Source organism: Zea mays, chromosome 5, assembly GCF_902167145.1.
Source record: "Zea mays cultivar B73 chromosome 5, Zm-B73-REFERENCE-NAM-5.0, whole genome shotgun sequence".
Taxonomy (NCBI): Eukaryota; Viridiplantae; Streptophyta; class Magnoliopsida; order Poales; family Poaceae; genus Zea; species Zea mays.
Genome location: NC_050100.1, coordinates 176,563,586 through 176,591,430, shown reverse-complemented (window position 1 = coordinate 176,591,430; position 27,845 = coordinate 176,563,586). Strand labels below are relative to the sequence as shown.

At 45.7% G+C, this 27,845-nt stretch overlaps 1 protein-coding gene across 9 annotated transcripts; it reads right to left on the bottom strand.

The window, feature by feature from the left end:
- Positions 1-221: 221 nt before the first annotated feature.
- On the bottom strand, positions 222-27,452 carry LOC100501806 (Phosphoinositide phosphatase SAC6). Of its 9 annotated transcripts, none has more exons than XM_020537514.3 (20): positions 27,209-27,452; positions 24,693-27,134; positions 20,760-21,136; positions 20,548-20,639; positions 20,304-20,361; positions 19,228-19,284; positions 18,912-18,945; positions 18,171-18,251; positions 17,903-18,009; positions 17,674-17,760; positions 17,494-17,571; positions 17,150-17,220; positions 16,963-17,061; positions 16,250-16,349; positions 15,574-15,682; positions 15,417-15,489; positions 8,399-8,492; positions 7,553-7,645; positions 7,399-7,465; positions 222-2,066 (listed from the first exon to the last, which is right to left on the bottom strand). In XM_020537514.3, exons 3-20 carry the CDS (start codon positions 21,123-21,125, stop codon positions 1,936-1,938), a joined length of 1,797 nt encoding a protein of 598 aa, XP_020393103.1. In that variant the 5' UTR covers positions 21,126-21,136; positions 24,693-27,134; positions 27,209-27,452; the 3' UTR covers positions 222-1,935. The 9 variants fall into 9 exon arrangements, with proteins under 9 accessions (XP_020393103.1, XP_020393100.1, XP_020393101.1 ...); XM_020537511.2 differs by having other exon boundaries at positions 26,570-27,134; XM_020537512.2 differs by having other exon boundaries at positions 26,636-27,134.
- Positions 27,453-27,845: the final 393 nt, after the last annotated feature.

Here is a 27,845-nt window from a genome sequence, read left to right as displayed (position 1 = left end):
TTACTTGGCTCTTCAACCAAACACTACCTTAGCCACCCCACATGAATTAGCGTGACCAATGAATTAGTTTTGGAAATAAATTACTCTAATATTATTTTAAAATGATTTTAAAAGGATTGAAAAAACTGCACCTGTACTTGACCTAGTGCAAAATTTACCTTTTAACGCTCGTTACATACATAGCTTGATATAGTAGTAATGTATACGGAAACAAGGTGATAGATTCATGTATTTCATTTTAGGTAGGGAAAAGAACATACGGAGCAGCATCTCAGCCCCCATCTGCAACAATAAATAGGGATTTCGCTGGATTTACACGGGGATCAAACCAAATTGTTCCATGAAATCCTAGCGGAATACCTATATGTTCCAGACTAGATGCCAGCTTATACACGAGGCAGATTTTTCAACAGAAAAAAAGGTAGGGAAACTGAAAAGGCTGCATCTCTGAGACCATCACCTGGACTTGGCTTTCTTGGTGCACAACATGCCCCCGACCAATTGCAGTGAGATCCCGCTCTTGTGTTTCTTGGTCCTGCTGGCACCGGCCGCCTTGTTCTTGCTCTTCTTCTTCTTCTTCGCCTTGCTGTCGTGGCCCAGGTCATCCTCGACCATCTTGATTGCCAGCGCCTCCGACAGGCTCGGCAGGTACTCGAGGCTCGCCACCCACTCCTCGGCCCGGCTCTCGTCCCACCGGTCGCTGCGGACGCGGGCACTGTCCTCTTCTCCGACGACGACGGCCACCTCCTTGCCCTTGCTGAGCCTGGAGTAGACGGCCAGACCCTTGCTGAACTGCACGCTGAGGCTAGACACGGCCACCTCCATCTGGGCCTGCCTCTGCCTCAGCTCCACCATCTCGTCCTTGGCCTCCGCCAGCTCTTCCTCCAGCTTCTTCAGGCACTCCAGCATCACGGACGATGGTGAGTCTGCCGCCGGATCAGGCGCGCCGAGCTCGACGCTGGACGACGACGCGCTGCTCCCGTTGCCACCGGCCTGCCGCCGCTCGCTAAACGCCTCCACTGCCTCCCGGACCGACTGGAACGGCCGGGAGGTGTCCACCTCGGCTCGGCTCGCGTCAGTTACTACCTCCTCCATCACCATGTGTGTAGACTACACAGAGTATCACTGCAACTGAAAAAGATCGAGTGCGAGCAACGGAACGCGACGCATGGTGACGATGGCGAAGGGCGGTGAAGTAGACATCGTTCCTTTGTCTGTCTTGGCTTCTACTTCAAACAAGTTGCAGCGGCAGAACACAGCAGCAGGCCTTGTGTCGAGGTCAAGTAAAAAAAAACAGCCGGTAGAGGGGAAGAAGAGGACTTGCCACCGAAGGCGCAAGGAGCTTTTATCAGTGCAGGCTGGACAAGTTGATGGAGCAGACACAGCTGACAAGGAACAGTAGAAAGGACGTACACATGGAAGATCTGTCTCTCTTTTTTCTTTTATAGACAGCAACGACAGCTCTTGGTGCTGCTTCTGTAGGACTTCAACAAAACATCAAGAAAGGTCAAGGACAGGCTAAAGTAGCCATGCTAGTTTATGATCGTTTGCAGGAACATCTGATAGTCCATCAGAATGAGTGCACAAAAGGAGTATTCAAACTTTTTATTACAAATGAACAAATCACAAAAGGTGTATTCACTTCGTTTGTAGCATGAACAAATCATAATACAATAATATGTGCTGAAGGCATATTCACTTGATTTTTACAAGTAAATTCTAACAAAGACCATGATGTCCAGAACACTATGAAGCAAAAGTAGGCGACGAGGAAACAAAAACTTGTTACAAAATGGAAGAAACCTTATTACAAAAGGGTAAATACCGTGCCAAAAAAACGCAACACTTCATGTGAACCAATCTGTGTCAACAAGTTTGATGGATGATGATAATCTATGAGGCCGCTTGACGAGCAAATTGGTCATCTTGCAACCATCAATGGCGTGACTTGTGAAACCTAGGTTGGTTAGTGAACGTGCGACCATTGGCTCTAACAAAATGTGTGATGCCAATACAAAGACCAGCCCACATAAGTGACAGCAACAAATGACGAACATCATTCCGGGCTGCAAAAATAATGTAGCAGTGAGCTGTGAACATCAAAGCTTCAACTAACAAATTCCATCGGCTTGTGTAATTGACTTAGTTCACACACTTAAAATACTCAAAAAATGAAGGATGCGTATAACAAAGCCAAGGAAAATGTCATATTTGTCCTTGGAATGGTGATGCGATCTAAATTCACTCTCAACTCCCAAATCGATTTCTTAACATCCTCCAAATCAGTCTCAAGGAAGACTCCATGGCCATCGTAGTCTGGTCCCTACCAAACACGTCATTGATTTTGCCATGCTGCCCGGCACATCAACTTGATCATACACACCCCATGGGCATAGTGTAGTGTAGTAGCACTGCAAATGCAAAAGATCGAGTGCCAGGAACGCGATGCAAATGCAATGCAGCATGGTGACAATGGTGAAGGGCGGTGAAGTAAACATAGTTCCTAGTCTGTCTTGGCTTATACTTCAAACATCCACCAGAGGAGTTGCAGCAGCAGAACACAGTAGCAGGCCATGTGTCGAGATCAAGTAAAAAACAACCGGTAGAGGGGAAAAGAGGAGTTGCCACCAAAGGCACAAGGAGCACTTATAAGAGCAGGCTGGAGAAGTTGATGGAGCACACTATGGATGTATTTTTGTATTTTATTTTCTGGCCACCGTAAGGTGGTTTCTTTATCTTGTATCGGTCTATTTTGGACCCTCCTATCTTCTTATAATAATATGTGTAGCCAGTGGCGAATGTAGAAGTATGAAGTGTTTGATGTATTGATAAGAGATGGGGTACAATATATAGACTCACAACCCTAACCCTAATGGGTTGGCAGCCCAACAGTGGTGTCAGCCCACTCTCTCACACAGTCTAACATCCCCGCAGTCGCAACGGGGACATCACATACGATGAGACCGGAGTAGAAGACGCAGGTAGAAGCCGACGGGTTGAATCCCCTCACAGCCGCAACGTCGTGAGGGTACGAATGTTGCAGCTGGAGCAGAGACCGGTGTATGAGCAAAGGAGGCGATAGCCCCTAGATGCCGAGGTAGCCAAAGTCGAGGTGGTCGCGGTCGGGAGACACGTAGCAGAAGCCTGTTCTTCAGGAGGGGTCGACGTTCGAGCGTCAACGATCGGCGAGGGCGACACAACAAAAGAGCACTAGCAGGCCGACCTTCTTGCTTCTTTGATCGTCCGGATGTCGAGGAGCCCCGCCAGGGAGGCCGACGGTAGCACACGCGTCTGCGCCGGTCATGGTGCCCGTGCCCGTGGCAGAATATAAGGGGTAATGACGGATCCGGCCAGGAAGGCCACGACAGCGACGGATCCGGCCGCGAAGACGCGATCCGGCCAAAGGGACGACAGATCGAGCCGAGAAGGTCGCAACAACGGTGAATCAGGCTGGGAAGGCCGCGGCAGCGACGGATCCAACGAAGACGATGAAGGGGAGGGCGACGGGGCGGTTCCAGTCGGGCAGGGGCCTGCGCCGGTCCTGGCAGGAAAGGTTGACACGGCGACAAGAGAGGCGCTGCTAGGCGGCTCAGACGAGGGCAGGGGGCGTGTTGATGGCGCCGTTGATCCTAGAACTGGCCAACCAAGGCGGAGATAAAAGAGAGTCGCGGCCAAGAAGGTGGCGGCGCGGGCTAGATGAGGTAGAGGCGCTCGGCGGCGGCGTGACCTGCGATCGGGGTGGCGCTTCTGTGGCCGAGGGGAGGGAGGGGGGCTGGGGCGACGACCTCCATGGTCGACGAGGAGGCCGGCGGAGGATGCAGTCGAGCCTGGCTGCCACCGCCGCTGGCCAGGGACGTGCGCGCACGCCGGGGCCAGGGCCGCCGCGCCCGTGCTTTGGCTGCGTGTGGCCGGCGCATGGCCGCCCGCTCCGAAGCGCTCATCGCCTGTGGCCCCCGCGCCCGTGCGTGCCGGGGCTCGTCAGGGCTGCGTTGTGCCCGAAGGAGGCGGTCGCGCCTAGCCGGAGACGCACGTCGTGGCCGTGCCCGCGCGTGCTGGGGCTGCGCCCTCCTCGGGGCTGCGCGCTTGAAGGTAGCCTAGAGGGGGTGAATAGGCTAAACCTAAAAATTATCACCACAAACTTCGAGATAATGTTAAATCTACAGTTCAACTGGTGCAGGCCAGTTCAACTGCTATAAAAGCAAGTTGAATTACTCTGAACCAATCCAACTGCTAGAATAAATCTAGACTATAAACTATGCGGAAAATAGAAGATGGATCTCTTATAGTGGAAAACGCGAGAGATAAGCTAAGTTTGGATGGTGAAAATACGAGAGTTAATTCACCACAAGATCCACACGGCGAGTAAACCTATATGTCTATCTTACCAAATAAAATCACAATCATAGATCGAGCAAGAACACAAGACACAAGATTTATCCCGAGGTTCGGTCACACCACAATGGTGTCCTACTCCCCGTTGAGGAGCCCACAAAGGGTCGGGTCTTTTTCAACCCTAATCCTCCACAACCCGACCACCAAGGTCAAGGGATTCTTTTTCTCAAACTTGCTCACAAGAGCGGGGAATACAAACTTCTTGGGGTCGTCCACAAATTTGGAGACTCCCAAGCAACCTCAATATGTCTTGAAACCCTAGGGTTTCAAGAACACAAAATCGCACAAAAGGTGTTTGCAACAAGCTCAAGAGATTAGACTAGAGTGAGACGGGAGAAAAACCAAATCCGTGAGCACAAGCACAAACCTCACACCAAAGGGCTCCTTCAATCGAGTTGAATCGAGAGCAAGTTTGGGTGAGAGATGGAGAAGAAGTGTGCCTTTGTCTCAAGTTAAGTATGCAATGAATGTGTGGGTGACCAACAGTTATGAAGAGAGGAGTGGGGTCTATATATAGGCTCTCTTCAAAAGTAGCCGTTTGACTGGATTTTTCGAGGGGAGACCGGTTGAACCACCACTGTTCTGACTGTCAGCCTGTCTGTCAGTCTGACTGCTAGACAGTCTGGTCAAACAAACTGAGACCGATTGAACCACCCTAGGGGGCGGTTCAACCGCACCTGGTCTGACTGACCTGTCAGCCTGTCTGCCAGTCTGATTGGCAGACTGTTGGACAGTCTGAGCAGATGTCCTAGAGACCAGTTGAACTGCCCCTGGGACCAGAAAGTTTAGTAGAGAAAACCCTAGTTCAACTGGCCCGGAGGCAAGTTCAACTGGTGTATGGTCAGAGAGGTTCACACTTGCTCACAAGAGCGGGGAATACAAACTTCTTGGGGTCGTCCACAAATTTGGAGACTCCCAAGCAACCTCAATATGTCTTGAAACCCTAGGGTTTCAAGAACACAAAATCGCACAAAAGGTGTTTGCAACAAGCTCAAGAGATTAGACTAGAGTGAGACGGGAGAAAAACCAAATCCGTGAGCACAAGCACAAACCTCACACCAAAGGGCTCCTTCAATCGAGTTGAATCGAGAGCAAGTTTGGGTGAGAGATGGAGAAGAAGTGTGCCTTTGTCTCAAGTTAAGTATGCAATGAATGTGTGGGTGACCAACAGTTATGAAGAGAGGAGTGGGGTCTATATATAGGCTCTCTTCAAAAGTAGCCGTTTGACTGGATTTTTCGAGGGGAGACCGGTTGAACCACCACTGTTCTGACTGTCAGCCTGTCTGTCAGTCTGACTGCTAGACAGTCTGGTCAAACAAACTGAGACCGATTGAACCACCCTAGGGGGCGGTTCAACCGCACCTGGTCTGACTGACCTGTCAGCCTGTCTGCCAGTCTGATTGGCAGACTGTTGGACAGTCTGAGCAGATGTCCTAGAGACCAGTTGAACTGCCCCTGGGACCAGAAAGTTTAGTAGAGAAAACCCTAGTTCAACTGGCCCGGAGGCAAGTTCAACTGGTGTATGGTCAGAGAGGTTCACATTTGAAGTTGAAGTTCAACTCAGCTGAGAAAGTTTAACTGCAGCTGAAGAAGCTCAACTGCAGTTGAAGAAGTTCAACTCAGCTGAAAAAGCTTAACTGCAGCTGAAGAAGCTCAACTGCTTTTCAACAGGAACACTCTCCGTTTCTCAATCCTAACAACAGTCGTACATAGAGCGTCCAAGGGATTTTGGTTTTCAAAATTGCTTTATACATTTGTCGCATAGTCTTTTCAAGGCACCACTGATGTGTTCGCTTTGTCCTTGAAACTTTTTATTTGAATTCTTAACAAAAGTTGTGACTCCTTTAATTTCTGTAGATTCTGAGCATACACTAGGAACAAACTTGTTAGTACCCTTATTTGTTTTGTCATTAAATCACCAAAACCCTCAGTTAGGGTTGATTGCACTTTCAGCGTCGCCGGGGCCGGGCAGCCCCCTACATCGTGGCCAGGCCGCCGCGCCACGCGTCGGGTCGGGATGACCGCGCCGCTGTGCCGCCGGGGGCCCACATGCCGGGACGCCGCGCTGCCTGGGGTCCGCGCCACTTAGGCTGAGGGCCGCACCCACCGCCGGGGCTGCCAGCTGTTGAGGGAAGGGGGGACGGGCATGGGGGAGCCGCCCCCAGGAGGGAAGGATGAGCCTCCCGGGGCGGCGGCGCGGAAGCCTGTGGCTGCTGCTGGCCTAGGAGCAGAGGTGGTCGGCGTCTAGGGTGGGAGGAAGGAAAACCTAATCCTCTGATACCATGTAGAAGTATGAAGTGCTTGATGTATTGAAAATAGATGGGACGATATATAGACTCACAACCCTAACCCTAATGAGCCGATAGCCCAACAGTGGTGTCAGCCCACTCTCTCACACACACAGTCTAACAGCGAAGCTAGAGTGAAGTAGGGGAGGGTGCACATATTTGAGAATGCATAATAATAATTTATAGGTGGTGCATATATGGTGAAAATTTGGTCTAAACCACTGCTTTTTCGAATTTTCGTTGGTTCATGTGCACCCTCTCCTCTATACGTAGCTTCGCCCCTGTGCGTAGCTCTCCTGCGCGTTTGAGAGAAAAAAGTTGATAGAGTAGACAAAGAGCTGACGACAAACATTAAAAGCACGTACACAAGTTGAACCAGACACAACTCTTCATTGACCCAAGAAAAGATAAGAGAAGGAATAAACATTTGTGCAAGTGGAATCCGTTGTTCTTTTATTTACTCAATGCACAATCTTCTTTATTTGCCCCAACAAAATAACAAAGGCCGCATATTAGTAGCGAAGTTGTTTTCAAAGGATGAAACTAAATGGAAGACTTTTAAGAAATAGTTACTTTATTTAAACCGTAAATTATGTTGGATAGAAAAACAGAGAGCAAATGTTTGCTGCCTGCCAAATTGCAGGGGAAAATTAATCAGCATAAATTTATAGCTTGTAAACCCTCAAATATCTGTTTCAGAAATATTCAGAATTCTTACCCTGTCTCAGTGACATCAACATGAACATTAGAGCTCCCATAACCAATGCAAAAGCAAGGCGGAAGGACTGCGGAAGAAAAATTGCACAATTCAGCCTACAATGTTGATAGCTCCATGCGTAAAATGCAACTTCAAGCTATATAATTGTACCCACCGCATAACTCTGCAGAAGTCCTGCTTTGCTTGGCACTGCCATATCTCTACTAACAGATGTCATGTAATGTCCTTGAAGAAGATCCATGGCATCCTGTGTAAGTAATAAATAAACACTGAGGCACTGCCTATAAAGCACACAAGTCAGATATTTCAACGAAAGGTAAACTGGAACTTAGAAAAAAAGAGAGTTGAGCCTCGCATGAAGTCAGTTAGACTGGAGAGTGGAGACATAGCGACAAGTTTTATAGAGGATGCATTAATCATAATTGGCATATAATCCTCTTGCACTAGTGAAGATCTTTACCACTAAATTAAATTATGTCATCTACGCTGCCATTTTCATCATATTTTTAGGCTTATCCCAATTCAAGAATCGCACTGGTAGTCTGGTACTAATATATGATTAACATAATACTCCCTCTATTCTTTTTAAGTGTCATTCTCACTTCCCGGGAACTCAAATGTATTCAACTTTGACCAAATATATACAAGAAAATATTAATGTTTATGTACATAATTAGTATCATTAGATAGATAGTTGAATCTATTTTTTATAAATGAACTTATTTAGAGATACAAATGTTGTTAATATTTTCTGTAGACCTAGTCAAACTTAAGAAAGTTTGATCAACGCGTACCCCATAGCGACAGAGGGAGTATAGTACTAGGCTAAGTTATGGAAATGCGACATTCGAGGTACAGTCAACAAAATTATATTGTTTACCTGCTTAGTCCCATCAACGAAGTTATTCACGCACCCCATAGCAACAGAGGGTGTATAGTACTAGGCTAAGTTATGAAAATGCGACATTTGTGGTACACTCAACAAAATTATACTGTTTACCTGCTTAGTCCCATCAACGAAGTTATTCAGGTAGTATCTACCAAGTGCATTCCTCAAATCATTCAGAATTCCTTGAGTAGTTCGCTTCCCATACCTAATAGACAAAAACAAATTCAAACTATGGGTAAAGTATCCTTTTTTTCTTGAATACGCAGGAGATCTGCGTATTTTTGTATTAAGAAGAGAAAAGGGGTGAAACCCCAAAACACGAACAGCAGACTTACAGACACACACCACCAAATACACCACTCTTAAAACAACTCCTCTAGATGGAAAGAAGAGAGAGCTTTAGCGCCAGCCAAACGCCAGCACAACATCTCTTCCCTCGCAGCCGAGAGGGCGATCACAACACTCGGGCTACAGCCATCAAACACACACCTATTTCTATGCTTCCAAATGGACCACGCACCCAAAATGACCAGCGAGTTGAAACCCTTCGACAAAGGCTTGCCCACCATCTCAGCACTCTTCTCCCACCAAGAGTCAAAACAGCTATCCCCTGTAGAAGGACAGAGCACCTGGAAGTCCCCCGACCGAAGGAGAAGAAACCAAAACTGCTTTGCAAAACTACACTCGACCAGCAAATGATTAATTGTCTCATCGGCCTGGTCACAGAGCGGACAGCAGACGGGGTGGTCCAGCCCCCTCAAAGCCAACCTGTCAGCTGTCCAGCATCTATTATGTTCCACGAGCCACAGAAAAAATTTGCATTTACCCGGAGCCCAAGACTTCCAAATCCGCTCAGCCGGGCCAAAATCAACCGCTCCAAGGAGAAGAACTTTGTAGGCAGAACTAGAAGAGTAGTCCCCAGAAGCATTGAATTTCCAAATATGCCTATCTGGAATACCAGGCTGAAGAACAAGACCCTCCAGCAGGTCACAAAGGCCTAGAACTTGCGCAAGCGCCCTAACTGAAAGCGCACCCCTTATGTCAGCCACCCAATTTAGATCAGTCAGAGCATCTTTAACCAGCCTTTTGGAAGCAATACGCCTAGGAACATGCTCAAGAACCTCAGGTGCCACCTCTCCGATGCATCTACCATTCAGCCACCGATCCTTCCAAAAAAGGATATCATTTCCATCACCCAACTCAGACACAACTGCAATATTAATCAAAGCCTGCACCGTTCCACAAGCCTGAACAGGGAGGACCGACCAAGGTTTAGAGTGGTCGGTTCTCTGGAGCCAGGGCCACCTAGCCCGAAGAGCCACGCTCAACAGCCGCAGATCAGTGATCCCAAGCCCACCCAAGTCCTTAGGCCTAGTAACCTTGCCCCACGCCACCAAACAGTGACCCCCATTGGCTTGTCTTCTTCCTTTCCAAAGGAAGCCCTTCTTATCTTGTCAATAGCTTTAACAGTCCAGCTAGGGAGGTCCAAAGCCATGGCAGCATAGATCATTTTCGCTGTGAGAACCGACTGAACATACACAGCACGACCCGCCTTTGTCATAAGGTCGGCCTTCCAACCCGGAAGCACATTAGCTACTTTGTCCACCAATGCCTGCAACTGAACCTTTGAAAGCTTTCCCAAAGACAGAGGTAAACCAAGATACTGACAAGGGAAATCCGACAAGGGACATGGGAGACAATCTCGGACCCACACCAAATCATCCTCGGTACAACGAATGGGGAACACACTACTTTTCTGGACATTAGTCTTGAGCCCCGAAGCTTCCCCAAAAAGTCGAAGGATCTCTAGGATTATATTTATGTCTGAAGCCACAGGCCTAAGGAAAACCACAGCGTCATCCGCATAAAGAGAAAGCCTGTGATGCAAAGCTCCAGACGATAGACGCTGGAGTAACCCTTCATCGGAAGCCTTTTGAATGAGCAGATTTAGAGCATCCATGACCAAAATAAACAACATAGGAGAGTGGATCGCCTTGCCTTAGACCCCTTTGGTGCGCAATGATCTCCCCAGGAACACCATTCAGCAAGATTCTAGTGGAGGAGGTAGCCAGCAGCCCACTAACAACATCACACCAAATCTGTCCGAACCCCATCTTCCTCAAAACCTCAATGAGAAACGGCCATGAAACCGAGTCAAAAGCCTTGGAAATGTCCAGCTTGAAGAGGATACGAGCCTGCCTTTGTTGGTGGAGAAACCTAGCAGTGCGTTGGACCAACATGAAATTGTCAAGAATGAATCTTTTTTTGATAAAAGCTGTCTGATTGGGTGAAACCATTGCATTCAAATGCACAGCCAACCTATTTGCCATCAACTTTGTTACCAGCTTGGCGAAGCTATGTATGAGGCTGATCGGACGAAAATCCTTCACAAGGGTTGCACCATCAATCTTCGGCAATAGGGTAATGAACGCAGAATTAAGCAGCCAAGATTTCTAAAATTGCAATCCCAGACACATGAGATCGCCGCCATCACATCAAGCCTGACAACAGACCAACAAGATTTATAGAATCGACCCGTGAAACCATCCGGCCCCGGGGCTTTATCAGACGGGGTTGATTTAACTGTGTCCCAAACTTCATCCTCCGAGAAATGCACATTCAAGCCATCAAGATCAAAAGATTGCAACCCTAGCTCATCAAGGTCAATAGAGGCATCTCTCTGAATAGCAGTACCAAGCAAACCATCATAGAAGTCGAAAAGGGCTACTGCCTTGTCATCATGAGAAGTCCAGACCTCGCCCTCGGTGGAAGTTAGAGAAGCAATAAAATTCCTCTTCTTCCTGCATCTCGCCTGGGCATGAAAGAGTGATGTATTGGCGAATCCATCTTTCAACCAAGTAACACGAGACCGAAGCCGCGCCACTGATCTAGACCAGGAGGAAAGCGCAAGAATGCGCTTCTTCAAAGCACACCGGAACCAGTCTTCAGCAGGTGACAGAACTCGAAGCTCCTGAGCCATCTCAAACATGTGAAGGAGTTCCCAAGCCATCTCAAGCTGAAGCTTCAAACAACCCACTTTTTTTGCACTCCAACTCTGCAAAGCCCTAGACGTAGCCTGCAACTTCCTGGAGAGAGTGACCAGAGGACAGGGACCTGGCGCCACCGAGCACCAAGCCTGATCAACAGTGTCATGAAAACCTTCCAACTTAACCCAGAAAGCCTGGAAGAAAAAACGCCCTTTTGCTCTATTGACATCCTGCAAACCTAGCAGAAGAGGGCAATGGTCTAAATCTTGAGAAGTTGTACTCTGAAGCAAACAACCCGGAAAGAGAGCCTCCCAATCCGCAGAACAGAACATCCTATCCAGACGAACCAAGGTGGGGTTGCTCTGTCCATTTGACCAAGTGTATTTGCGACCAGTCAAGGGAATTTCAAGAAGAGCCAAATCATCCTTCCATCTTTTGAATCTCCCCATCATATTTCGATCAAGGTTGGAATTGTTTTTATCCTCGTTACTTAGGATCATGTTGAAATCACCGATCACTAGCCACGGACCCAGGCAGTGAGTTCTAACAGTCGTAAGCTCATGCAGGAATTCAATTTTCACAGCAATACCTTGGGGAGCATACACACAAGACAGCCACCAGGACGCGCCATCAGCCAGCCGAAAATTCACCGAAACACAGTGACCATCAATCCTTGACCCAAGAGAAGTTACATGACTCCTCCAAGCAACCAGAATACCTCCACTTGCGCCATTCGAGGGAGAGAAAACGAAATTGCCAAAGTCTGAACCCAAACAACGACAAACCAGCCATATGGTAACATCCGACATTTTAGTTTCTTGAATACAGATCACATCCGCTTTGACGCTGTCCACTAAACATCGAACCACATCTTGCCGGGCCGAACTATTAAGGCCCCGCACATTCCAGCAAAGAATTTTTGAAGGATCCATTGAGAAAACAAAAAACCATGACCAAAAAGGACCAAGGCTTAGACCACCGCCGAAGAAGGCTCCCCCAACAAATTCTCAGGGATGGACATGTTGAGAAGCAGCGCCAAGGCGTTGAGCTGCAGATCCGAGGGCCGCTTAACAAAAACCTTAGCATAATCATCGAGAACACTTGGAGACAACACATCGTCATGATCAGCCTGCAGAAGACCCAGCTCCTTCACAATCCGCAACCTGCCCTTCTGAACACGCTGAGGGACTGGCAGCTTCTCCACTCCAGCCCCGGCAAGACGCCTGCTGCGGCGAGGGAAGGTGCAGCCAGCCCGGGGCCTGGAACGATGCTGCCGCTTCTGAGGAACACCAAGAATGGACTCAACAGACTTTGACATTCTTTCAATGAAACCCGCCTGCGCAGGCGAGAGCACACGGGAAGCATCCGTCCCTCGCCTTCTACGGATGTAGGTAATTGGCGGACGGGTCCAAACCCTCATGCCTGGAGGCAACACATCCATGGGCGACCTCATCCCGCCCAATTCCGCCGGAGGCGCAGCTGGCGACAAATGAGGATCCCCAGACCCGTCATCGGGCAAGGGGACACTGGAGCCGAGCCCCGGCGACTCCCCCACGGCCGGCGAAGATACGAAGTCCCCACCACCACCAGCATGGGAGGGCGAGAGGGGACCATCCAAATCAGGGATCCGGCCGGCGTCCGCCGCAACAGAAGAAGGAACACCGACAGACGGCGGAGGGACAACGACACCCTCAAAAGCAGTGAGCAGGTCGCCAGAGCCCAAGACGGCCCCCCCCGAAGGTGAAACAGCGTCCGGCCCACCAACATCCAAAGGCCGAACCCCGACTGCAGCCACCACCTCAGGCAACAGAACGTCTCCTCGAAAGAAACCAACACCATCAATGTTGTCCAGCCCACGCTCCTCCTGTCCAACACGAGCGGTCGCAGGAAACGAGCCGCCACCACCATGCACACCGCCATGCAAAGGCCCCTGGCCGGAGTCCACGTGTCGTCCAAGCGTAGGAATGTGGCCAAGCTGCTCATGCACAGGCCTCCGGCCGGACTGAGGCCCCACTGAAGCTGAAGCGCCAAGCCTCTCCAGCACACCCCGATGCAGCCTGCGCCGGCGAGAACCTGCCTCCCGGCCACCACCATCAGACGTTGGGGACGAAGGCAATGAAGGCGAAACAGTAGCATCCGCCTGGGGAACACGAGATACAGAGGCCGTCACCGGATAGGACAGCAGGCGTCTCACCGCCGGAGGGCCTCCCGAACTCATCACCCGCTTCGGGATGAGGAGCTCAAACGAGACCGGAATGAGCTGCGGCCGGCGGCACCATCCGAAAACCTTGAACGAAGAAAAGTCGAGCCGATTGACTGAGTCGGGATGAAGTTCCACCTCAGAGCAGAAATCTCACAGCAGATTTTGCGCCGTAGCCAGCTCCCATGCGTGCACAGGAATTCCTCCGAACTCAACCATGACCAAAGAGGGGAACGAAACCACCTCGGCGTGAGCCAGCCTAGACCATCGAATAAACTTGAACGAACCAAAGGGAGAATTGAACACCGAACCATTGTTGTACACCTCATTTGCTGCGTGCTCAGAGTCCAGAACCAAGACAAAATCTTCTGGGGAAGAACGGTGCACTGAGAAGGAGCCTTCATTCAAACCAAACCCAGCCGCAACCTCTGCTGCGAAAACTTCCAAAGTCACCTGAGGCCGCGAACCGGTGACCACGACAAACAAGGCACAGCGCTGCAGTCTGAACTCCTCTCTGTCAAGCGCAACCGATCGCTCCAGCACGCAACCACGAGGGGTGGACGCATCATCTTCAACCTGGGACAGAAGGGGGGCTTGATCCTCGGCGGGCATCGGAGCTTGAAGATCCTAAACAGATGGCTCAGGAACCAACGGGGATGGGTTAGACCTTCTTCCCCTCGTGCGGTGGCGTCGCCTCTTCGCGCCTCCCTGCGCCTGAACCGGCGCCCCGGCACCCTCGACCATCTCGCCACGCGAGGGGACCTCCCTCCAAACCTTAACAGAACGAGGCTTGGCATCGACCAGCAACTGCCCGAGACGATCCCAGACCGACGTAGAATTCCTGCAGAGAGGCGCCCGGTCGAGGCGAGCAGGGCACGAGGCAGCGCGGTGTCCCAAGGACCTGCAGGCGAAGCAGCGCACCGGGCACCTACACTCAGCCGCCTTGTGAGAGATAGCCATGCAGTTGAAACACCTTCCCTAGAGATCCTGAGGGATCGATCGACGGGGAGGCGGAGGCCCGCGAAGATGTCGCCGAGGACGAACCTCGACCCATCCCTCAGCGTCAGGGGAGGGCCTCGGCGCTCTCCTGGGAGAGAGAGGGCGAGCAACCACCTTGATCACCGGGCAGTGAGGTTCCCGCCGAGGCACCGGCCTAACAACACGCGGAGGCGGGAGTAGGGCTACCTCCTTGAACGATCGTCGCACGGGAGGACCGGCGACCTCACCAGAGACGTCCGTTGGAACTGTCTCCAGAGAGACCGGACTCGCCTCCGCCCACCGCTGCACCTTGGACCGGCCAGCCGGTACGAAGGGACGAGCCAGAGAAGACAAGGAAGAGGGGGAACCCGGCGCCACGGGGGAAGGGGAGGTGGTCGCCGGACCCGGAGTGGGCGCCGGCGAGAGGCTGGTGGGAAGGGAGGGGAGGGGGTGGGCGCCGGGGCAGAGGAGGAGGGAGGGGGAGGCGGAGAGCCGAGGAGCCATCAAGCCGCATGAGACGGGGTAAAGTATCCTAGAAATAGAGTATCCTAGAAATAGAATAAATCATATTCCACATTTGTCTTCATTTTAAAGCACCCAACTATGAACAAAATGAATATAAATTAACTAGCAGTAATCTAGAGATTGACAAACAAAAGTATACTATTTATAATGTGTTTGGTCAGCCAAATTATTACAGTGGAGATGTGGAACCATCTTGTGCCCTGTTGCAGTGAAATTCACTGGTTAGACAGATTTTTTGCCAGATGATTAATAAAATTTCACAGTAGCCCATTATCTTTTTGATACAGGTATAGAGATCACTGCAAAAGTGGCTACAAGCTACAACTGTTCTTAGCTAATGCACAATTAGAAGTAGTTCCTGTTCTTGCTAACAAGAAAAGGAAAGAAATAGAATAAAAGAACTCAAAATAAGAAACATGACTTTTTTTTCAAAATTTACCGAACAAAATCTCCCTTCAGAGCAGGAGTTCCAGAGTACTGAATGCTTATTGCATCTCCATGATTGGCCCACACTGCAAAAGGCTTAGTTTACTACAGCAACATGTTTAAATAGAACCAAGAACCTGGATTAACTAAATGGCAAACACAATACTCACAAATTTTGTAGTTTGTATCAAAGGTTGGATGTTTGCTTATTGTATCACCAGCACCAAGAACTCCTATACGTTGAAGTTGGCTTTCCAGAATTTTTCGACCAATCATGCTCTGTTTAGGAATGTCAGAGTTTAGATATACAAGTGAAAGTTGAACAGGGAGATAACTTATAACACAAAAAATAGCAATAGTGATGTTATGTCATAAAAGTATCAACAAGAACACAATGATTATCTACTTTGCAAGTCCAGCCATGATTCTTATTGCATCAGTATTGCTAGTATGTGTATGTTCCAGTAAAAAAAGAAATGTATTACTATTGTGTACTGTTTTAGAATAAACAATCTGAAAACCAAACAACTGTGCAACTTAAACCATATGATCAATATCGAGTATGCAGTCCAAAAAGTACATCAATCCATATTCCATACAGAGTACAACAGTTTCGATATGATTCACAAATCAAAAGATGGTTTTGCAATTTCTACACATGTCTGGTAATACACTAATGTTATTTAAACCATGAAGAGCCCTTAGATAAACAATCAATCATGTCGTACATTGATTTGAAAAACTAGGTAACTGGATGAGAAACGGCATTGCATAGACAGATTATTTGATAAACAACAAACGTTGAAGTATGATTGAATGTGGTGTGTGACAAAGTGTAGTAAGTACCTGAGTTACATTGGTGCGATCCAAACAATCTATACAATTTGTTCTTGTAGTGCCAGTCTGCTCCTCAATTTTCTCTCCTTTATCATTTATAAGGAAGTACCTATCACATAACCACATTAGCAAGACCATGTGAAGGAAATGATAACAATATAACAGCCAGAGATGTAAGAAGTTGCAACATGGTATAAAGGAACATATCGCTAGATATACAGAAGAACTCACTAGACAAGAAGAAAACAAACCGATAACAGTATGACTAGTGACTGAATGCACTGCACTTTTCCTACTTAGCCAGAAACTCCGAATACGGAAAAAATCTGCACGGTAGGTCCTTAATGCATCTGTACTATAAACCCTAAAAGCTCCAACCAGTATTTCAGGTGGCAGCGTGCAAGATTAATAGGTTTAACTTCAAGCAGAAAAGTTCGTTCTGCATCAGGTTGAATCAGCGTAAATTCTATACACCAACTGATTAAATAAAGAACTAAATGATTCACTCAAGTGTGAGTCCTGTGCAGTTGTTTGTGCATGCAGATTCGATGCAATTGATGGTCTTGTGTTGACCACTCACCGGTGGATTTTTTTTCTGAATAAACAGCACGGTGATGATTGACTTGGCCTCAATATAACAAGGATTCTTTGACAAACACTAAGAATGTACACAAATGATAAAGGGCATGTCATTGAATATACTGTAACAGCTAGCAGCATACTTATGTTTCTGAAGGTAGTCCTTGATCTGATCATACAGCTGAGACAGACGCTCAAAGTGAATATGGCCACAAATTCGGTGGAAGTCGAAGTGCACATATCTGCAAGACATGACATTCATTCATGCTTAGCTTTAATACAACATGATAGGAGCAGTGAGCACTCAATGGTGGAGGAAGAAAGTGTTACCTTAGATCTTCACTAAGAATAGGTTCAATAGATTTTGCATATCTTTCACGGAGGCGGCCCTCACCGCCACCCTGAAAGATAGAATAAAGCCAATAAGCAAGAAACCACAGTATTACATTTCAACAGAACAAACATGCTCACTTGGAAAAAAAATGCAAGTATGCAGAATGCATATCAGAGGCCGATCCTAATATGAAGGCAATGAATTCGATGTTGGAGAACAGACATCTTAAGAGGAGCAGATCCTAACACGATGGTCTTGGAGCATATACTTCTGACTTAATTTTTAAAATCATAGCACTAAAGTTAGTTCAAACTTCAAAGTCCAAGTGCAGTGCACTTACTGTATTGACAAGATCAACGGCTAAGACAGCTCCATATTTCTTTTGCAAATCATGGAAGTGCCTCTCAAGTACACGAGGCTGAACAGCAGAAATAGATAACATATAATTTCACTGAAAGGCACAGTGCCATTAAAGCAACAAGGTAAAGAACAAAACAAGGACTGAGATAAGTGAGCTCACCGCTTCCTCTTGTCTAACAATGTCAAAACTAGGTTTGTATGTCAAATCAACAATCTGCTCCCACAAGAATGGCATAGAACCTCGGACCTACAAAACATATAATTTGTTAAAATGTTTAGAAGATTTATATAACAGAACAATTCAAAATGAAGCACAACCTAAAAGTGTGGAACCAAAAAGCAATGTTAAGGGTTGAATGGTTGATTATAAATTGTGTGAAGAAACCTACTTGTACATAGGATGCTGTAAACCCTTTTGACTGCATTATCTGCTCCGATTCAACGAAGTTTGCAGCATAACCCTCTGCATCAGCTCCTCGTCTCCACATTCGAGTACCTTAAAAAACCAGAGAACTATTATTCAACTCTAAGAAATTGAGTCTACTGGAAATGAGACAGATGTAGTTAAAACTGATCATGCACAGTAATAACATATTGAACCAAAATTAATAAATTTGAAAAATCTGAAAACATATTTTGATGGCAACAAACCCTCACCTATCCTTCGTGTGCACCTACGTGCAATCAGGGTCACATTTACCATCTCTGATCCAACTTCTGCTTGGATATTTTGAAAACCTGATGTTTAGTTAAGTTGCAGAAACTCGCAGAAAACTTGACTCACTACTTTACTAGAACACATCTTGTTTCCCACAGATTTGCTATGGTACTCCAAAATTACTGTGGAGTGTGGACCATTCATTAAGATAGATCTAGATGGGTATGATCAACTATTATGGGAGAAATATATATTTATATGTTTCTTTTGTTTTGAAAAATAGAAGAAATGGTTAGAAAAGCCAGACAAAACATCTTGTTATGAGATCTAGCATGTAAGTGATATAGTATTCTAACGTGATTTCCTATTACTTCTTGTCAGAATATGTCACTTCCTTATAACCTTTTTTTGCAACATGACACTTGCATAATTCTTCCTTGCAATGTTTTTGTTTGAATGTGACATGAGTAAAGTTTTTAGTTCTTAAATGTGACATAAACAAAAGAGAAATGTGTATAGGCGAGTACGCGAACATGAATTACTATGTCACAGGTGTGACATGTCATGAAAAGGTATATGATAGTTGCATGTTAGATCAATTATATATAGTTAGCATTTTTTTCAACACAAGTAGGTGTAAGGTGATTTCCTAAGGGGTTGTCAGAGACTCAGAGTACCATAGCAAGGCCCATTTCCCTAGTAGTGAAATTGTTGAAAATGTCACGATATACCAAGGATACTGCCTTGAATTACTGGCAATAAGTACTGGTTCAGCTGTCAAGGGAGAAAGAAAAATCAGAATACTTTGTAGATATCGGTTCTTAAATCAATAGTGAAATAAAATAAGGGCCTGTCTGGAAAGGGATTTTTTTTATCGAACATGCATGAGAGCTGCATATCATTATATTAAGAATAAAGGAAGGGGAGATTACTATACAAAAATTTTGGGTTTCATTCAAACGTCAGCTGAATACTAAAGTGACCTGGTTTACTGGTTACCAACCCCTAAAAACAGGATACTTAGTAGGTATTACCTACAGATAGTCTTAATTTTACCTTGTTCTCAATTAGAGGTTCTAACAAGTAGCCATTCCATAGAAATCTTGGTTCTGCCTGAAAATAAGTATGTTAATTGATCAGTGATAGTAGCTAGAGAACTACAAGGTATCATGGATTTAATACACGAAATTGCTAAGCACTGATGCTTAACTTGGTAGAGCTAGATTGCATATTTCTGTACTTTTAATTGAGGTGATTACAAGAAGCTAGTGTGAAAAAAGTTCATAATCAACTTTATGAGGTTGCAATAAATTCTCACACCATAAAAGTTCTACCAAAATAAAAGGGTCCTAGAAATTATTCATGTTGAAGTGTGTTTATTAATCATATAAAAGTTATTGTCATCTCGTGAATTAAAAAAAACTCAGCCGAGGAGAGAAAGATCGCCCTCCCGGTATTATATTAAGAAAAGACCGAAACATGGTCCCGGCCGAGAAAATCCTCGAACCCTGGCCCCACATCTCTAGGGGCTGTCATCTCGTGAATTTACAGCATGCTACTATGATTACTAGCCATTACCAACGACATAATGACACACGTTGAGATTAGGTGTTCAAGGAGAGTGTGAACTTCGTCGCCAAAAGGAATAGTCAGATTATGGGTGTGTTTGGTTTGGCTTTGACTTTTGCCCCTAAAAGCCAAAAGTCAAACCAAAGAGCTAGATCCAGGAAGCAGCTTTTTCTAAAAGCCGACTTTCTCATAGTGCAAAAATGAAAGCACCCCTGGACCTGCTTTTAATGGCTTTCGGATGGAACTGTGAAAACATATATCGAATAACTTTTAATGATTTTTAGTGGTTTCGACCAAACGGTTTTTATCTTTTTAATAGCTCACAGCCCACAACAGCTTTTTCCACAACTCACAATCCACCGCAGCTTTTTTCATAGCCACAGCTCAACCAAACGGACTCTATGCCACCCTTTTAGTGTACCAATAAAAGTAGCAACTAGCAAAAGTAACCTGATACTACAAGTTCCAATAAAGCACAGGCAGCACTGCAGCAGAGGCTTGCAATGGAGAAAGATAAGGCCTCCATCTGTAAGAAAACTCTGGAATTAGAAATGAAAAAAAACCTGTCTCCAAAGAGGAAGAGCTCTATATTCATCGCCGAGATCATGTAGCCTCTGTGCACTGGATTAGAACAGACAAAGACAAGCATGCGGTAAGCAATCAATACAGGGAAATATTCTAAATACTTGGTTGATTGAGACGTGCATATTCTATTATAGCTTCTCTCTGCCTAGAACAGCTAAAGGTGCTAAATGTTTCAAGTATAGAGCTCACGAATGTAACTGAAAATACTAATAAGATACTTACGAAAGTGTTAGGTTGATATCATAGGAAAAGTGAAGGCCAATAGTCCTCTCTGCAGAATCCAGGAGCTCCGAGAATTTTGTTTCCATTTTTTTCTGCCAAAAGCATATTTGAATGTTCAAATGAAATATTGATGGACTTTGGAAGTCAATTCATAAAAGCAAGCAAAGCGCTTCAAACAACTTAGCTGAGAACAAAAGAAGCATATGTTAGACCTGATCAGTAGAGGTGGTGTTATGTGCATTATTGCAGGGAAGAATTTTTAGTCCTGTCACTTTAAAAATTGCGTGTCCAAAGTAGGATCCCACACAATCACGATCCGTGATCACCACAAAATATGATCCAACTGCAAGTTTGAGTACTCCTATCACACCATATACTGTTTGAACTTTATGTTTTGTAGTGGATCCACGTGATGGCAAGTCTTGAACTAGATTCATTGTTCCGCTGGTCCGGCTAACTGATAGGTACAAGTCAGCAAGGCCATCAATTGGTTCAAATACATAACAGTCAGGAAACTCCCAGAGTCTCAATCTTGTATGGAGTTTCGACGAAGGGCTGGCATCATTTGTCTCAGCCATGATGGGATAACCTGAAATAATTGGTGAAACTGATGATAATTAGCGGCACAATGACGTGGCTAGATCTCATTTAGAGTACTGATCAATTTGATATCAGAAAATATCATTCATGTCAAGATACTTGGAACTAGGGATGAAAACGGTCGGAAACGGTCGGTAAACACTAAAACCATTATCGTTTTCATATTTTTTATCGGAAACAAAATCGAAAACGGTAACTCCGAAAACGGAAACGATATCGGTATTTCGGAAACATCGGAAACGAAAGTTCGGTGCGGAAAATACACTGGTAACGGTCGAAATCCAAATACGATCGGTAAACATATCAAACTTCACAATACAATAAAGTTGACAAAATATCACAAAGACCACAAGTTCACAATTAATGATATAACAAGTTCACAATATAACAAGTTCACAAGGATCACAAATTTATAATATAAAAAGTTTACAAAGATCACAAGTTCACAATATAACAAGTTTACAGTATAACAAGTTCATAAAGATCACAAGTTCACAGATTCAAAGTTCACGATTCACAATATCCACTCGATTTAGCTGACATGGCATGCTTACTCATGAAATATTTTTCCTCACATAAAGAGTTTTTTCACAGCCTCACAGAAAAACCCTAAAATCTAGCGTGTGGAAAAGACACAATGTCGGCTCTCTATCATTATATATTACTAATACATAACATGTGCATAGAAAAGGGTGGATTCGTTCGAGAGACCAAATCATTAATCTCAACTGCCTTCCAACACCATCTATCCAAAAAAATAATCTTAAAGCATCAAAAAAAATACAAAAATAAGTAATCCTTATCCAGAGACGTACAGGCGATGCGAAAAAATCACATGCTGGAAAATTCCGAAAAAAATTCCGAGACACAATTCCGGAAAATTTCGAGACAGAAATCCGGTAATTTCCGACAAAAACCGGTAACCGAAGGAAACGGTCGGTAAAACACCACGCCGATTCCGATACCGATTCCGATAGAAAATTCCGAAAAACGATTCCGTTTTCGAAAAATACCGCTACCGGTGAATCCGATCGAAAAATTCCGAAATCGGTTTCCGGAATTCCAAAAAAAATCAAAACCGTTTTCATCCCTACTTGGAACTAGGAGGTAAATTCTTGGGTTCCAAAAAACAGCAGTATCAGGGATGTCAATGAGAATTGGCTCTCAATCTTTGTGTCTCCGCAGGCAAAAAAAACCCACCATCATGTCCCCATCCCCACACAGGGAATTTATTTTCTTGGGAAACCGTCCCCATTACAAAATGCAATATTTAGAGACAAATGCAAATTAATTATATTAAACCAATATAAACTGAACGCGAGACGGGTATGTGGGGAATAAGGATGGTGCACCATCACTGTCCCCACAAACCCAACAGAAATAAATGTTTCACATTTTAATCCCCGTGGGGATTAAATTGGTCCAATCCCCATCCCCCTAACAAAGAGGGATTCTAGCGGACTACGTAGCCGCCAGGGCTAGGCTTCATTGACGATCCACTGGAGCCGGGAGGAGAGAGAGGCACGCACGCAAGGTCATCGGCCGGTGTGCGAAGGACCGGAGGCGAGGGCGAGAGGCGGGAGGAGAAGCCACTGATACCGTAGTTGAGAGCCTGAACCTGAACGGCGCCGTTGTTGCTTGCATGTCGAGCGCCGGTGCTACGAGGAAGATGAAGATCTTCGCTGGAGCAGTGAAAAGGTTACGGTAAAGAAATGCGTGGACTTGGGCCACTGACACCCTCCCAGCTAATAAGTTATTATATCTATACCATCTATACCCCACCCAACCAAATCAGCCCCACGCTCATAGCCTCCACTAAATCCATCAAACAAATTGCACCCAGACTCAACACACCATCAAAACTAACGGTTCAGATCGCTAGATGACCCCTTCTCCCTTACTCAAATCCAACGAATAATATTATCTGGATCATCCCACATCCCTTATCCCTCTCCGCTCCCCCCGCGACCCAGCCGCCCTCTCCCCCTCATTCGCGTCGCCGCCGTCGTCGACCCCTCCCCTCCCCGAGATCGTAGCGTTAGCACGGGCTATATGCTAGTTGATTGAAACAACTAAAAACTAATAGCTATTTGAGAGGTATAGCTAATAATTTGTTGGTCTATTAGTTGACATGTTTTAAACCTCTCAGAACAGGGCCTAAATAAACGTCCATACTATATTTTTTCTTTTCTTTTTTTCATTTTTTATTTCTAACATCTTTTAATATACCATCACATAATTTGATGTGTGCTAGATTGCTTTGAGTTCTATGTTCAGTATGTATTGAACTTTCATTAGTAAGTTTATAATCTATTACAAAGTCAAGAGGTAGTAAAATAATGATTAAATGCCATTTATAGCTCTAGAATCCTATTTGTAAATACAAACTCCACGAAGAGAAATAATGAAAACTTACCCTTCCACCTCCCTTAGGCTAGTGCCAGCGCTGGGCGCTATCGCCTGCCCACTTGGCACAACCGGTCGGTCGATATTGCCTGCCACGGTGCCATCGCTGGTTGGCTCACGCACGTGGTCGTCAAGGCTATCGACCGGCCACCAGGGATGGTACTGACCCATTTGTTGCTTTCTGTGACCTGGTAACGGTTGCCTCTTGCCACTTGACGCATTCTTATTGGTTCGCTCTATTTAAAAAAAAACTAAAAAATAGAACATGGTTTATAAATAAAGGAGTCTGAGCTCATTCACACAACCCGCACTTCAATTTTCTCTACCACCTCCTCATCTCACACTCATTTCATTAAAATCAAGTGTTGTTGTGATGTCTTCGTCAAGCTCGAACATGGATATAAACGAAGAAGAGTTGTTCGAGTTGCTACAACAAAATACAATGTAGTAGGCAGCAGAGCTTGCCTCCAAGTCTTCCATGTCGACCGCGACCGTGTAGCCGCTCAGGACCGGTTGATTCAAGACTACTTCAATGACTCATGCATCTACCTACCACTCTACTTTCGTCGAAAGTACCACATGCGAAGGAGCCTCTCCCTTCATATATTTGAGAGATTGGGTGAGCACCTCTCCCTACTTCACTCTTCTAACTGATGCACTCAACCGCAGCGGTTTATCCCCCCACCAGAAGTGCACAACTGCCCTACGCATGATTGTGTACCATAGTGTTGCCCCATCGACGAGTACATCAAAATGGGGAAAAGTTATGCCTTAGAGTGTCTCAAACTATTCTGTAGAGGTGCTATTGCATGTTTCGGGATGGAGTATAGTCGTTGTCCCATTGTCGATGACCTTAGGTGTCTGTTAGTTAAAGGGATTTTTTTGGTATGATAGGGAGTATAGATTACATGCATTGGAAGTGGAGGAGTTGTCTCATTGGATGGAGAGGACAATTCAGAAGGGGGAACATTGGATCCCCGACCATCACACTTGAGGTGGTTGCCTCGTATGACTTATGGATCTGACATGCTTTTTTGAGGGTGGCGAGATCAGTCTAGTGTGTGTGAAGATGGTCATCACATAGACATCCTACTTCTTTAACTACATCATCGAGAAGTTCATTGGTGAAGCTAAATTACCTGCCCTGAAAGCCTTCACCGTGGAGACTCTTTGTTGGCTCGAGATGTGCTTCGCACCATCTTACTTCGATATTATGCCACGCCTCATGATGCACATGGAGGATTATAGATCGAATTTGGTCCTCATGTACCTACATTAGGCGTGGACATATGAGTAGTTCATGTCAACTCTCAACATATATGTTCTTAATTGTGCTCGCCTAGAGGGCTCTAAGATCGACTATACTTCCGCTAATGTTTCACAAAGGGGCTTCGTCTTTGACTTCATCATCATCGACTATGCCTTCACAATGCCTCGATAAGTGGTTTCACCACCAACATCAACACTTTGGCTTCACCTTCACCGTCAAATTAGAGTAGTGGGATCACCATCAGCAGCATCTTTGACTTCACCTTTACCATAAATTTGGAGCAGGGAGATCACCATCTACAACATCTGTGACAACAACCACGCTTGCATCATCTACTTCAACCACGCGAAAGAATTTCTCACAAGCGTCGGTCAAGAGGGGGTGGCAAGGAACGCATTGCACAAGCAATCCATCTGAATACACAAGATCTGACTGACGCTCGTGAGTGAAAACTTGAAGATGTGTCATGATCGTCTACAACTATGTTGCCTACGTCACCTACATCTATTGTTATCGTCAAAGCTCAGCTATAAAGAAAAGTTATCAAGGATTTAGAGCTAGGTAAAGGACCATTACCAAAGGTGAAGTCTTGGAGGTTCGAGCAAAGTTTTGATAAGGATAAAAGCATCTCTATATGGACAAGTGTTGTGTGCATGCTCTTTTCTCCATATCCTTTTTCTCACTAGATTTTTGGGATGGAGTTTTTAGTGAGACACACAAGTATGGGCTGTGAAAGACGATCCTCATAGCCCAGCTATCTAGTTGTAATGAACCATAACCCTCGCAACCCCAAGATATAATTTGTAATGGACCACACTTTGTTGTATTCAGCTATTGGGTCCTGTACCTCCAATCAAATCCAAATAACCAAGAGGGCAAGGGGCTATTGTTGAGGGTATATTATACGCTAGGGACCCCTATTAGTGTGTCCAAGGTCTAATTATATAGCCAAGAGACTTATGAGATAATGATTACGACATATCTGTAGCCCCTAGATGCTCTTTTATAAATACAAACCATGTAAAGGGAAATAGTGAAAACCACCCCTCGCACCTCCAAGGAGAGGAAGGTGGAGAGGGACCCGACCCTTGATTCATTTGCACTCTCTCGGTTGCTCTCCACTCTCATCTCCCATTTGTTAGATTTAATACCAAAACTCAAAATTTGTACTACATTACAAAATTCTTAAGCACGCTTAGGAATGCTTGATCATGCTTAAGATTTAGGCGGTGGATCACTGCTCGCTTAATGCTTAACGCTTTTTGTAACCTTTTTGGCACATGACACCTCCATATTTCATTACATAGAATCTAAAATAAGAAAAATATATGATGTTGATAAAGAAGTTATCAACATCATACAAAGACATGAACATTTAGTGAATGACGGCTGCCCAATTGTCAGCCTTTTGTCTTCTTCCTTCTCTCCCTTGCTTCAAATATTGCTCTCATTTCCATAATTATTGATATATCTCTATATAGTCCCTTCCTAGTATCTATTTTTTATACCATCTTCATCTTCCTCCACATATTTTATCACATTGTACAGCATGTTTAGGTTCTGTTTGATGGAAATGGATAAAAGTAGTGCGTTAAGACTTAAGAGCCACTATATACTTGTGAAGTGGTGTTTAGCATATAAGAAGTTGCCTGGTATTTTTTGAAACTAAAATTTCTCTAGATTGTACAATAGAAGAAGAAATGACAGTGCTGTCATGGAAACCATCAAAGCAAGCCTTTCTGGAACCTTGCAACACAAGTAGTAGGCCTTGAATAGTCATCTTTGGTGCAAAACGAAATAGACAGCTCCGACCTTGAGCGTGGGCAACTGTGAGATGGCCACCGACAGGAGCACAGCCGAACCATTGGCTTATATGTGAGCCCAGAAAATGTGGTCTAACACGGTTGTGCTGAGATTGGAGAAACATACTGCCCTGGATCTTTCTCCTAACACGATTCACACAAGGTGGGCAGGCCACAAGAATGCATCCTGTAACTAGAGCAGCACAGCTGGCCATTGGCACATAGTGTGATAGCTAGCACCCGGGATCTTGGGTGATGAGGAATCAGAATGTCTTTGTGATCCTATATGCTGTTGGAGATGAAAGATCAGGGCTGGCTAAGGTGAGAATCAAGTGATTAACTCAACGATACGCCTTATTCAAGAATCAGAAATCCCGAGCTGGCATCACAGGCATGAAATCTGAGGCTATATCCATGGTGTCCAGTCGATCGTGGAGATCGACGGAACGCTCGCACTCCACAATTTCTGTAGGATTAAGCGGCATGGAGTCCGCACCGCCCAATCGAATCTGCACCCCAGCCCCTCGATGTTAAGCGATAATTCTAGTCAAGTCCAAGTGTCCAACGGAGAAATGAGGCGTACCACGGCGATAAGAAGGTCCCTTCTGCTGCAGCGGCTAGCTGCTCTAGCTGGTTGTCGGGGATCACCTGGCGGTTTTGCTGGTGCCGGAGCAGGGCGGCGAGCCGGCGACTCTTCTCTCGAGGCCGTCGATGCAGAGGTTGAGGGGGGCCACAGACAAGGTCAAAAAAGCTGTGCCATGATCCGGCGGCCTTGTCTTTCTGCATGAGAGAGTATAGGTGTACATTTGTGCTGTGCCTAATAGGCTGGCCTAAAGCACACAATTTCTGGCACGACATATATCTGGTACGACCCAATGTAATTGTGTGTCTGGGCCGGTACGGCCTAATATATGAGTCGTGTCTGGGCCTCAAGTCAAGCCCATGGGCCGACCTGGCACGGTCCATTTAACTAAGACCCATCGAGACCCACTAAATATAGACTTAATATTTAACTAGGTGGATGCCCGTGCGTTGCAACGGGAAGATAAAATATCACAATAACTCATGTACAAATGTGTTATAATATTATAGAAAAAGGTTACAAATGTGTTATAATGTTTAGGAAAGAAAACAAAGCCACTGCCTGTGCATTCACTGGGACCTGAAAACATTAGGTGGACTAACCTCTCCACAGGACGAAAAGGCAATATAGTTGCAAT